The sequence below is a fragment of the Diadema setosum genome, chromosome 8 (assembly GCF_964275005.1).
Source record: "Diadema setosum chromosome 8, eeDiaSeto1, whole genome shotgun sequence".
NCBI lineage: Eukaryota > Metazoa > Echinodermata > Echinoidea > Diadematoida > Diadematidae > Diadema > Diadema setosum.
Genome location: NC_092692.1, coordinates 22,798,872 through 22,812,892, shown reverse-complemented (window position 1 = coordinate 22,812,892; position 14,021 = coordinate 22,798,872). Strand labels below are relative to the sequence as shown.

General features: G+C 38.6%; 1 protein-coding gene across 1 annotated transcript in view; it reads right to left on the bottom strand.

The window, feature by feature from the left end:
- Positions 1 to 746: 746 nt before the first annotated feature.
- Positions 747 to 14,021, bottom strand: part of LOC140232297 (uncharacterized) — a 45,506-nt gene continuing 32,231 nt past the window's right edge. Inside the window, exons 16-18 of the mRNA XM_072312427.1 lie at positions 5,981 to 6,087; positions 4,021 to 4,125; positions 747 to 1,696 (exon numbers count right to left, since the gene is read on the bottom strand). Coding sequence (XP_072168528.1) covers positions 1,631 to 1,696; positions 4,021 to 4,125; positions 5,981 to 6,087 — 278 coding nt within the window. The 3' untranslated portion in view covers positions 747 to 1,630. The remainder of the gene's footprint in view (positions 1,697 to 4,020; positions 4,126 to 5,980; positions 6,088 to 14,021) is intronic.

The window sequence follows — 14,021 nt, the reverse complement described above, 5'->3', positions numbered from 1 at the left end:
TTTCAGCTGAAAGTTTGACATCACTTTAACTATTTGACTACTGGTCACGTCTAGCCTAGTGAGTGGAATGCTTCATCAATGAGTTCAGTTGCAATACTTACCATTGCTTGATTTATCGTGTACAAAATGATATTTCTAAATATGATGTTCACCTCGTGTGCCGCTTTCTTCCCTATATTAGTCCAGGAAGTTGATAACTAATTGCTTGGCTGCTGTTTGCCCCTGTACCAAGTGTGATAAAACTCTCAATGCTGTTCAAAAGGTACCCTTTGAAAATAAATATTGAACTGGACAACAGATAGGACATTAACACACACTTTCTAGATAAGCCAAATATGCATTATGCTGTCTGCTGGCATCTATGGGACAGTCTATGCATTATGATTAGTGGGGGTGCTGTTATTGTCTTTCATAATCATACACAAAAAGAGAAAGTAGATCAACTTCAAATTTAGTAACATGGCATGCTACATCTTAACCATATGTAAGATAGTCCATTCAGTCTCATATACAAATATAAACTATAGCCTTGTGTATAATACAATGGTTTCAAGTGATAGGGACTGAATTTGATATACATGTATGTATATACATATATATATATATATATATATATATATATATATATATATATATATATATATGTATATATATATATACATATATATATATATATATATACAGGAAAACCTAATAAAATTCATTTCACATTTATGCATAAAAACATGAGTATATATATCATCTCATTTTCAAACTGTAACAAAAATCAAATAAAAGATCCTACAGCATTATCACTGCCACTTATTGCAGGAAATTAACAATCTGTTACATCGACATTGTAAAATTGCCATTTCCTCTTCCAATCCAAAGCAATATGAAGGTAACAATGGCAGGAAAGTATTTTTGCATCATATTGAAGCACTGGTTAAGATATGCATATATGATGACAAGAAATGATTGATACAGAGTCTATCTATGGAGCAGAACTTGGAAACACCAGCATCTCCAGCAACAAAATATGCAGAATTGTAGGTTTGTGATATTGACTGCTCAAGTGATAACTCCTTTATACTGTGTACTACATATCTTTGGCAAGGTGTTGTCTGAGGTTTCTTCAAAATGAATCAAGCACATATGACCAACACAAAGTAATTTACTGTAGTAGGTATCGCTCAACTAGCTGTAAACATAAGCAAAGGAGTTGATGAATGATAGTCTCCAGTCAACTCTACATGTTGTTTTCACTCCATCTTTTCTCAATATCATTCATCACTACACCTGTACATAATACACATATTTCCTTTCCTCCTACAAAAACATTTATCATTCCTGAACCTTGTACCAACTGAAGAGAAAACATACGGATATTTACATGTGCAATGTTACATCGCAAGTGCATGTGTATAGGAGTTCTTTTCTTCTTCTTATGTCAGAAGCAGAAATGCAAGCATTCTTACAAAGGAGAATGTTTGTATTCTTGGACAAGACATAAGAGAGAAACACTACAAAATACAAGAGAGAGAGATTGAGAGAGTAAAGGAAATGGAAAGAGAGATTGATGACAGAGAGATTGAGGATGAGGCTGAATCTTTAGCAAATATAACAGAGGAGGTACTTAGTAGAGTTGACATTATCTCTGCCCATCGTGCCAAGGCCGAGACTTCTTCATGTGCTGCTGATTGTACCCGGAGAAATTCTGCAAGTATAATGAGAAATCCATGAATTTTTACACAGACAGCAATACAAAAAACACTTAATCATTGTATCATCTCAATAAGATTACATCCCTCCAAAATTATTCCTTGTACTTATAACTGTTTTAAAAATGCTCTATCATATGCCACCATAATGCCATAGGTAATTTTGACACACATGCTGTTGTTCAATTTCTTTTTTGTCCCGTTTTCATTGCTGGTACATTTGGTCTGGAATTATCAAGTTAAATCATACTCGCAATCTTCCCTTCAGTCACATGGGTACATGACCTCAGAACTCATCCAATTTGCAATTAAAAAAAAAACAAACAGAGAAATGTTGCTTTGGCAACTGGTATGCCTCCACCATAATGCATGGTTCTACCAATAGGTCTTGAGTATGTCTTGACAAGGTGAGATGACACTTTCACATAACTAGCAAAAAAATTAAAATGATGTTTGTCACAAATGTGTTGAGTGTTTACTTTTCTTGCTCTATGGTTCATTTGGATAGATGACTGACTTGTTTAGGAGTGCAGGTATTCAGAGATTTAAAGGACAAGTTCACCTTCATTAACATAAGGATTGAGAGAATGTAGCAATATTAGTAGAACACATCATTGAAAGTTTGAAGAAAATCGGACAATCCGTTCAAAAGTTATGAATTTTTGAAGTTTTTGTGCAGTCATCGCTGGATGAGAAGACTACTGCAGTGTATGATGTCACATGCGTACAACAATATGAGGAAAATATAAATAGAATTTCACAAAATTTCATCCTTTGAAAAAAGTACACATTCCCTTGACTCGTTACTGACATATGTTATGGGCAACATTATTCCTATTGCCTTTAGAAAGAGGCAAGTCAAGTGCTCTTTTATTATGCGAAAAAAGTAAAAATATGTTGAATTTCCTTTACATTTTCTTTATACTGTTGTACTCATATGACATCACGAGCCTCAGTAGTCTCCTCATCCAGCGGTTCCAACAAAATTTTTTTTTTTAAATTCATAACTTTTGCATCGATTGTGCAATTTTCCTGAAACTTTCACTGATGTGTTCTACTAATATTGCTGCATTCTCTCAATCCTTGTTTATGAAGGTGAACTTGTCCTTTAAGCATTTTCACTTGACCTTTGACTCTTGCCCTTTGACCCCTTGGCCCACAATTCTTTAAATAATTCCTAATTTGTAACATTCGTTTTCTTGACAAATACTTTGAGCTATTTTCAAAATATGGGAAAAATTGTGACATTTGAACATTTTCTCTTGACCTTTGACCCAATGGCCAAAATCTTCCCCTACAGAATCATTGTGCAGTAATGCATGTATCAGTATACCTAGTTTTATTAATCTTATGCATTGATAATTTCAGCATTAAATAGAATTTTTGCATTTCAACCTGACCTTTGATCTGTGACCTTTGACCCCATGACCCTAAATTCCCCCCCCCCCCCCCAAAAAAAAAAAAAAAAGGATCACTGTCAGGCAGTACATCCATATGTACTAAATTTCATGATGATACCTTGAGCCATTTCCAAGATATGGAGAAAAGAGTGAAATTTTAGTATTTCCTCTTGACCTTTGACATTATGGCCCAAAACTTTCCCCATAGATTCTTTATCTGGTCATACCTGTAAAACACAAACTTGAAGAAAATACCCTCAGGCATGGCATAGATATGGGGAAAATAGTGACATTTCTAAGAATTTAACCTTGACCTTTGACCGTAAACATGTGCACCCAAAAGTTTCGATGGTAACCTGTTGATGGTGAAGTCTACACCTGAAGTTGGACTGGATAATCAGCCCCCGTTGCCAAAGATTTCTATTCCCCCAAATATTATTAAGCCATTGTGTATAAAAAGATACCCATCAACAGGAACAAGGTACATACACTTGTACCACGCGATGAAGCTTTCTGAGAAGTATGAGCACACGACCTGAATCACTGTTTGTGGTACATATATAGAACTATTCAGGTTGAAATTCCCTTCTCATAATAACCCAGCATAGTGAAAGCCTGATATTGTCACAAAACATTATTCCTGACCGTTGCATGTGCCAATTCTGCTGGCTAAGGGCATTCCAATGATGCATTTGCTGTCCAACATTATAAGCAAAAACCTATCTAAGCAACCACGAGGAAGCTGACCATATTTGAATATGGTTTAGAAATTAGATGCACTAAAGCATGCAAAGGATTTAACCAACATTAAATCTGGTACTTCCTGTAACTCAGTCCAACAGTGTGCATTGACAATGTTTAACAATGCATTTGAAGAGAGGTCCAGGCTAATATGGTTATGAGAAGAGTGTGTGACCTACCCATGAGTGCATTTGTTTATTGCGGTGAGTCTGGGCACGCTGAAAAGGGCTGTGATGACCACTATAGTGATGCTTCTGATGGAAAGGCTTTCGCTGTTTCTTCACCTGTGAGTAAATGAAATGAAGAAAATGAAACTATGGAAATAACCAAAGTAATTACACCAACACAAAAGAATCTTTACCTTTAAAAATCTGTGTATTATCTTCTCCACCTACCTAGCAAAGCATATCAACTATCTTATATCCTATGTCTAACCTCTCATTGTCACTGTTTATCCAAGCATCATGCTGTGAGAGCATCATAAACTGAGGAAGTTATCTAATTTCACAATATTTCTGTATGGCTTTTAATTGAAAAAGTATTTTTTACTATGGCCACATACTGTCAACCACTGATGAGATTTTGTACAGCTAGAATATATATTGGTCACATGTGCCAAATCTAAAGTCAAATGCTCAAAAAACTCGGAATTTGGTAAATCTACTGGTAATTTGTATGATTTACATTAAAAACATGTTGTTGCCATGGCAGCACATTGTTGGACGATGATGAAAGATGAAGTTTGCACATTTACATACTACACTGGCCACATGAGCTAAATTTTAAGTAAAATGCTCAAAAACTGAGGGAGTTAGCTCAATCCACCTATATCGTATGCACCTGTGAAATATCCATAAGAATTTCAGACCCTCAGTTTGAGAAAGAAAGAAAGAAAGAAAGAAAAAACCTGAGAAATTATGTAATTTTGATGCAGGGGAACTAGAAGTAGCTTATGACGATCAGTTAGAATACTATTGGTAACACTTTGCTAGCACCATCTTAGGTCACAGAAAAAAGGTGGAAGGTTGAAAGTGGACACCTCTGCCAACTATACAAACTATACAAAGAAAGAAAGAAAGAAAGAAAGAAAAAACCTGAGAAATTATGTAATTTTGATGCAGGGGAACTAGAAGTAGCTTATGACGATCAGTTAGAATACTATTGGTAACACTTTGCTAGCACCATCTTAGGTCACAGAAAAAAGGTGGAGGGTTGAAATTGGACACCTCTGCCAACTATACAAATCAAGTCTGTAACACGACTATGCAATTTTGTTTGCATTGTTGTAACTGTCCTCTTCCCCAACCCCCTGGAAAAAAGATGATTCCAGTCTCAATTACAAATCTTGTTCAGTGTGAACACAGGGGCATTTATCAGTATTATATGTATACATACAGGGCTTGACATCAGTGGTGGCGCAATGGCGCAGTGGCCCAGGCCCAATAAAAATTGGTGTCGAGTCACCAAATTTATCTTTTGGTGGCCCAATCGGGCAACTAAGATTCAAAATGGACTGTTACCTTTGCTTATATTTTGGACCACTATTTATCTTTTTCAGGCCACCAAACTTTCAGATTTAAAGATTCTAAGGGCCTGAAAGAGCCCTGATATAAATCATAATAAATACATACATCTATATACCAAAGCACACCTGAGTCCCATTTCATAATACTTGTTATTAGTAACAACTGCCACATTTCTATGACAAATTTGCTCTCAGCCAATCAGATGCAAGAATTTCAGTAGCTTCTAACAACTATCATAACTTTTTATTGATAACCAGTTTCATGAAATGGGGCCCTAGGAAACGCACTAAAACAGCTGTATTTACATATACTTCCTTTTATGTTTTGATCACAAATATATGAAATAAGACACATTAATACCTATCAAGGACTTAATTCCCTGTGTACTGGATTTTCTTAGTCTTTCATGTACTTTGAATAGAATCATGAATACACTGTTTCTTGGATAAAATGTAAAATAAGAAAAGTTCAGGTATTTTAAGCTGCCCGAGAGCTCCATGTTTGATGATCAACTGATTTCATATGGTCTTACCTTTCATTATTCTCCATATGTAAATTTGTACAATAAATTAAGCAATCAAGCATCAATCTACTCTGACTCCCTCCATTTTACCTTTCCAATGTCATATTGGTGATCCCATGCATTTCTCCTCTTGGTGCCCCGAGCCTCCTTGGCAACCTCCATATCCACAGTACTGCAACCTCCTTCCCAGCTTTCCACTGCATGTATACACATAAAGCCAAGCTCTTAGGTAATTACAATGTATGTCATTATAGCAATAGAAATAAAAGGAGGAAACAAAAATCAAAAGTCCGCCCGAAGTGGGATCCTTTTGCTACATGTATTAATACACATCTTATATCACAACCCTCATCAAGGGAATGACTTTTATCCACAACTTTCTCATTGATAATTTTTTTCCTATCACAAAACTTCAATGGGTTTTGTTAAATTGTACCATTTACAAGAGACCCTGTGTCTCGCACTCACCTGACTATCGCAAGTTCACTTTTCACGCAGTCACTAATGAAAATTACACACAGCTCTACTAATATTTGACCAGGCATTCTCACGTAGAGGATGAAAATGTACAATTAGGGCCCAAATTTGGATCCCCCCTACTCATAGCATCAATTTTAGCTTTATCAGTTTTGGTTTTGGAGAAGAAGATTCTTATAGATTCCTCTTTTTTTTTTGGGGGGGGGGGGGGGTCGGAGGCCCCCCTTTGGCCCCCTGGGTAGGGCATGGTGCCCATTTGAAAAAATTGAGATCCTAACCCCCTAGGGATGCTACCTGAAATCTGCCATGAAATCCATCCATCAATTTTAGCTTTATCATTTTTGGTTTTGGAGAAGAAGATTCTTATAGATTCCTTTTTTTTTGGGGGGGGGGGGTTGGAGGCCCCCCTTTGGCCCCCTGGGTAGGGCATGGTGCCCATTTGAACAAATTGAGATCCTAACCCCCTAGGGATGCTACCTGAAATCTGGCATGAAATCCATCATGAGGTTTTCAAGAAGAAGATGAAAATGTACAATTTAGGCCCCAATTTGGACGTTGCCATTCCCCCCCCCCCCCTCCAATGCCCAAGGAGGTGCACCCCTGGATCTGCCATGAATAAAAGAAGATGAAAATGTACAATTTAGGCCCCAATTTGGACCTTGCCATTCCCCCCCCCCCCCCAAATGTCCAAGGAGGTGCACCCCTGGATCTGCCATGAATAAACTTGGAACTACAGTCATTAATGTACTAACTCATAGTATTAACATAGCTCTATCACCTCTGGTTCCGGAGAAGAAGATTTTTAAAGATTCCTTAATGTTGAGAGGATTGGGCCCCTTGGCGGCCCTTCAGGTGGGACATGGTGCCCATAGAACAAATTGAGATCCTATCCCCCAAGGGATGCTACCTGCCAAGTTTGGTGAAAATCAGTCATGGGGTTCTCAAGAAAAAGATGAAAATGTGCAATTTAGGCCCATTATAACCCCCCCCCCAACCCCTCCCCTGGGTCCCAAGGGGGGCACCCCTGATTCTGCCATGAAAAAAAAAAAAAAATTGAAACATCAGTCATCAATGTACTAACTACTACTGGTTCTAGAGAAGAAGATTTTTTAAGATTCCTTAATTTGGGGGAGTTTGGGCCCCCCGGGGGCCCCCTGGGTGGGGCATGGTGCCCATTTAAAAAATTAAGATCCCAACCCCCTAGGGATGCTTCCTGCCAATTTTAGTAAAAATCAGTCTTGGGGTTTTCAAGAAGATGAAAATGTAAAAAGTTTACGCACGATGCACGACAGACGACGCACAACGCATGACGGATGCCGGATGAAGAACGATCGCAATAGCTCAGCTCAGGTGAGCTAACAAGGCAAGTGCCAAAATGTGTCTTGCCCTTGTAGTGACCATCCACTCCCCAAGGGACATCTACCATTCAAGTTTGGTCACAAACGGACCTATGGATCAAAAGTTATGACCCGTAATAGAAACGCGCCATAAAAACTTAACATTGGGCTCTAAAAGTTCGTTGACTCATGCTTGTAACCACTGACCTTTTGGTGACCATCCACTCCCCAAAGGACAGCTACCATACAAGTTTAGTCACAAATGGAGTTATGGATCAAAAGTTATGACCCATAATAGAAACGTGCCATAAAAACTTAAAGTTCCTATTTGAAGGGAATAAATGTTCGTAAAATTCGTTTGTAGATGAAATATATGTTGGTAATTGACCAATAATGCAAAAAGTTTGGCTCAAATCCCCGCAAGCATCTAGATATCCGCTATTTGAAAGTCCCAAACATCCCCCTCCCTCCCCCTCGAAAACCAGCCACAGTACGGGACTCCAAAAGTTGTGACGTCACGCCAGGGTAGTTAGAGCCACGGGCCCCGGATGCTCTGTAGAAAAGCATTTGGCATCGGGAAAGAATTTCTGTCAATTTTTTTTCAAAGTCTGAAATCTCTGCTATTTATACTTTTGACACCAACTCTTTACTGTTTGTCTACACTTAATAGTATTATCATGAACTGCTTCTTCTCAAACAATTATTTTGTATTACTATGATCTGCAACAAGCCCAAATTTCACACAATTATCACAATTTTCTCCTCATAGTTTTGGTGCGAAAGTAGATCCGGTCGGCCGTCGGTCGGTATGACGTATCACCTCGCAGCTCGTATCGTATGCATTGTACGTACGTACGTGCGGTTCACATTTGTATCATCGTAACTTTTTCATAGCGGTTCGTTTCGAAATTTCGCGTCGATCAATTTTGAGCTTTCACTCCTTCCGAAAATGGCCGAGAACAGTGAGTTAGATCAGAGTGATCTTTTTATGGACTTTGAGGAGTACGTTAGTGAAGAGGAAGGAAGCGACAAAAGCAGAGAAGGGGACGAGAATACAGACGAGGACGATGGAAGTTGGGAAGATGTAAGCTGGGGAGAGGACGATGGAGAAGTGGGAGAGCAAGGTGCTGTCGACGTCAATCCAGCCGGGGAAGCAGCGGCAGGGCCACGGGTGCCGCAACCCTATTGTCATGAGCCGCTGCCTTTCGATGGAGATGGAATGGCAAACGACGGGGATGCTCCTCGTCTCGATTTTGATCCAGAACGGCTTTTGGTAATCATGTAGAAATGCACACCATGCACACCTACCATTTCCTTGCTTAATTTGTCAATGAAAACTTCTTGTGGCTATCAGAAATGTCAAGATGGACCATATCTGACGGTTTCATGAAATTTCATAGCCAATTACAGAAGAAAAGTAGCTAATTTTGACTCAAAAGTACGCCGATTGACGGCTGTGTCAGCGTAGCATGATGAATGATCGATTATGTGGAAGAGCGATAAACGATGATAATCGATCGTTGTAGTCTGTGATACAGCCGCTTGTTTGGTGTTTAACCACAAAAATTACGTCGGCTTGACAGTAAAAAGTGGAAGAAAGAAAGTGATCTTGATGCGTCTGTTTTTTATCAGTTTTAGTTAATTTTCTCCTGTGTGTGCATATGACTGTATATCTATCACCATTTTTTGCTGACTAAATGATGGAAGGATAATATGTGTACAAAACAGTAAAAGATACATGAAAAAAAAAGAAAATGATATCCATCATTAAAGGTATACTATTTTAATCTAGCAATGGCCTTTCCAATGAAAATATGGGTCATATAGATATCAAAAATGGGAAAGTTCGGTGAAAAATTGTATCCATATTTTTTAGATGAATTTTTCATTTTCCATATTCTGACACTTTACCCGATGCTACGCCCCGCCCCTAAAAATAGGCGATATCGGATTCTCTCGATCATGTGACCTGTGACCTCACAACCAGAAGACCGACGCTTGATCCCAGTCGGTCATCGCGTATGTTACACGTTTCGAGTGGTGACACTTTCTGTTTCTTGAGTTGTTTTCGGATATTTAAAAGCGAAAATGCCACAGCGATGTGTTGTTGCAGGATGCAGCAACACCACAAAAAATGGTGTTAGTTTGCATCAATTCCCAAATGACGAAAACGTTCGCCGAATGTGGACTGCAAAAGTTCAATTGATAGAGCAAAGTGGAGTGTGCCATCGATCGGAGAGCAGTGTGATTTGCGTGCCCATTTGATGACTTTCAAGGAAGACGATTTCGTCGAAAGTGGGAAGCATTCCCACCAGTTAGGAATTAAAAAAAAAAAAAGCGAATGCTGAAGTCATCTGCGGTACCAAACATCCAGCTTGGAGCTGGACCTAGATTATCTGAGGAAAAAAACACCCAGGAGAGCAGCTGTGTAAAGCGAGAACGAATACGGATGAGGGTAAGTTAGCCAGGCCAGGCCGTGCCCGTGCAGTGTCGATACGGGAACTACCACTAGTACGTGTATAATCTCTTATGTCACTGATCGCGGAGGCTGAGTTTGATTTACTACCGGTACGATTGTGATTGTACTGTATACAAATGTATTCGCTATTACTTAGCTCAACTATTCATTTGTGAAAATGACTCTTCATTTAGTTATGTCAGCTTTGTCAAGAACTCTAGCGGTGTTATTGGATAGCCGAACCATACAACCCGAACGCTTCGCGTTCAGGTCGGTGCGGCTATCCTTCCGTATGACTATACGATGAGCAGACTTGACTGGGGATGCATGAAGGCGAGGGACGCGACTACTGCCGGCGCGGGCCCGCGCGCAGAGCTCTTGCATTCGCTTGCGCTCCTCCGTGCTACTACCGTACTAGCCTCAGCCAACTGAGCCTCGTACAGTAGTCGGCTCAGGGCCTGCTATCTTCCCCTCTCACGTTGAATCCTGCTTTTTGTGTGAAGGTTGCAATATGAATGGACTATGAATGAAAGCTTGAATTTTGCTCTGGTATTCAATTGTAATAATCTGTTCACCACTTGAATGGTTTAGTAGAGATGTCTGCAGTTACTTGTAATGTTACTAATTTTGCCAGAATGTCCAAAATGCGAGGGTGTGGAATAATTTTGCATGCAACCGTACTTTCATAGACCTACTATAGTGCTAATACATGTAGGCCTACTAATATCCCACGTGTACACATTTGTACTGGGAATTATCTGCTTCATTGAAGGAATTCAATGAAGCAGGTCCGCTTCAGGCATCAGCATAAAATGTATCTTGATATTTCGCTTGGTCTAAATTCAGTGACACATGTATGCAGGGGTGAAAGAATAGACCAAAAAAACAAAAACAAAGAAAAAGAGGGATTTTGCATGTTCTGCTTTGTATGTTTACGTATGCGGTGTGTGTTTGTATGGGTACCGTAACTTTTTCCAAAACTAATGAACCAAAAGTGGTCATAAACATTTCAAGATTTTTAGGACAGTTGCAATAGTCACAGTGTTTACCATATGCCTCTAATACCGCACAAAACTGAACTGAAACCAGTAGGAAAGTGTAGCACTAATAAATTTTGCATTTGCGGTTACAAAGCTAGGTTACTAAGTAAATCCCGCTTCAAAAATGGGCTAAAGCTGGACTACAGTAAAAGGGATATCAGACATTTTGTGTGATACTCTTGCACTGAAGTGTGAATGCAATTCAAAGGAAACCTACAGTTGATGAATTCCCAAAATTGATTTCATACCTTAGAGCCCCAAGAATTCATTTGCTGGAGGTAGTACCAACAACCATTTTCTCTTTGATTTGCCTCTCCAATTCATTTTTTGTTCTTGATATCCAGATACGAAAGTCGCTAAAAAGTTGGATGACATCATTTGCAGCACAACTCTTCTCAAAGATATCAAGAAGATGTCATGTGGGCAACAAACTTCCTCTCTGGAATCATTTCACAGTGTGATTGATCAGTTTGCACCCAAGATGAAGTCATGTATACAGATACCATGGCATGCTTTGCAGGCAAGTATATTTTTGTTTGTATTTGAATAGTTAATCTGTGCTCTTACCCTTCCCCTGCCCTTCCAGCACCCCCACCACCACCACAAAAAAGACAGGAAAGAAATGTACTGACTTGACTTCCCAATCTTTGTTTTACAACAAATATTTGAGTCTTCAGGTGTCTAAACAAGTCTTTCCTTATTTCAAAGACAATGCTTTAATGCACTTTACAATTTCTAGTGACACATTGTTCCTTCCTACAATGACAATGGCCTTGAGAATGAGAAGTAGAATACCTAAATTCACAAGGTAAAATCCAAGTGCCCCTCCCCATCCATTAATATACTTAGCTATGCCATTTTGTCCTTTTATTTGAATGGTTGTTCCAATGTTATGTTACTACTGAACATCATTTTTTCTACATATAACCTTGTGTCCAATGGCTGAATTTCATCACCAAGTTCTTAATATTACTGTTGCAGGCTTCACCTTGCAGCATTGCATCACAACCCTAACAGTGACCGGCAACAAGCCACCACAGGTGAAGGAGAGCGTCATTTCATCATCATCAAGCCCAAATACAAGCCTGGATCAGCGACTGCGAAGCCCATCAAAGAACCTCCCACCTACTGTAAGTTAAAGCTGTGATAAGCAAAATAGGATGCTGTCTAGTTTTGTCGTAGTAAGCCTACTTTGTACATAGAAAAATTATACAGTATATCACTTGGTAATGGTAGTTATAACAGTGCTTCCCCGCTACAAAAAAAAAAAAAAAAATAAAGAAAGAAATGCAGAAATAGGGAGAAATGTATCATTCAAAATAAAAGATATACGTGTACTACATTTTAATGTAAAGAAAACATCTGTGTGTTAATTTGTTTTATATCTTCCCCCTTTTTTTCTCTTCTATAGCATATGCTGAGGAACTCATGACTGAAGTTTCAGAGTATGACAGTGAGGCATCTCCACATGCAAGACAGCCATCACCACCTCCACTGTCCAGTGAACACACTTACCCATCAAAAGAAGATGTCATTCAACAGCATCAGACCCAACTCAGTTCAGCCCATGAATGAAGTGAGGTCGAGTGGATAAGAGTTCTTAGGACACAAGGCTACAAAGAAAAAAAAAATGCTGTCCAGTGGTAATTTATCATAGGAACAACCTTTAGAATAAATAAAAGGACAAAATGGCTTAGATAGGATATATTGATGGGTAGGGGATGGGGTGCACCATACAATTTTTTTTTCCATTTTTGTCAGCCCACTGAAGGATAAGAGACTGAGGGATTGAAATGGTTTCTATCATCTACTTGTCTGTCATAACTTGTCTCCACCATGCTCAGTTTTGTCCAAACCTTTTTGGTACATGTACATAGTTCTTAGGGACAGTGGGATTTGGAAGGAGTCAAAGGTCACACAGGTCAATGACTTTTAACCTGCTTTAATTTTTTTTTTTTTGTGCAAGTTTTTCTATGTGCCAGTAACTGGGTGAGACATCCTCATGAAATTTGTCATTATTAGAAGTAAAAATATGTCACTAAAACCAAAAGGCATCAGTACATCAAGATTTAGAACCAAGGAAAGAGTTGATTGGATACTTGAATTTTGCAGTATATGTTGTAAAACAAATAAGCATTGTGTACATTTATGATGGAGGACTTACATGTATGTCAAAATATGTTTTTATTTATTTCATTTTATTTATTTACTTATCAATTTATCATTTGTTGTATTTTTGTTGTATTTTTCTTTTATGGGGGGAGGGGGGTGTTAAATACAATGTACCTTCAATAAAGTTACCCCATAAAGGGTCTCCAGAAAGACCCATGGGATGTTTTATTGCACCAAGCATTCTTGAAAGAAGAAAAATACAACGTAGGTGTCACAGAAGTATTTTGACAGTCTGGTTGTTAAGTATTGTTAGTAAGTACATGCATCACCACTTTTTGTATGCCCGATGGTATGGCCTGTATTGTCTGTCCATTAGCAAATTGTTGTGAAGATAACGCATTTATTGTTTGGTAAAATTCATGCATTCTTGCATAGATGGATCATATTGAAGTGTAGTTGTGTGTAAAGGTGAGATAACTTAGGTAGGTCAAAGGTCATGGATGTGGTATGCCTGAAAATACACATTTCTCAAGATAACCAAGTATTGTTCAAGATACAATTACAATACAATACAATACAAAATACACAACACTCGTTGAATTAGCAACTGTAAGAGAGAGCTTTTTAGTTTCATCCATGTTTTAGATTTTGAAGTACGATTCAGCTCGTACAGTGGAACCCTGTTATAACAAGTATTGAGGGACTAT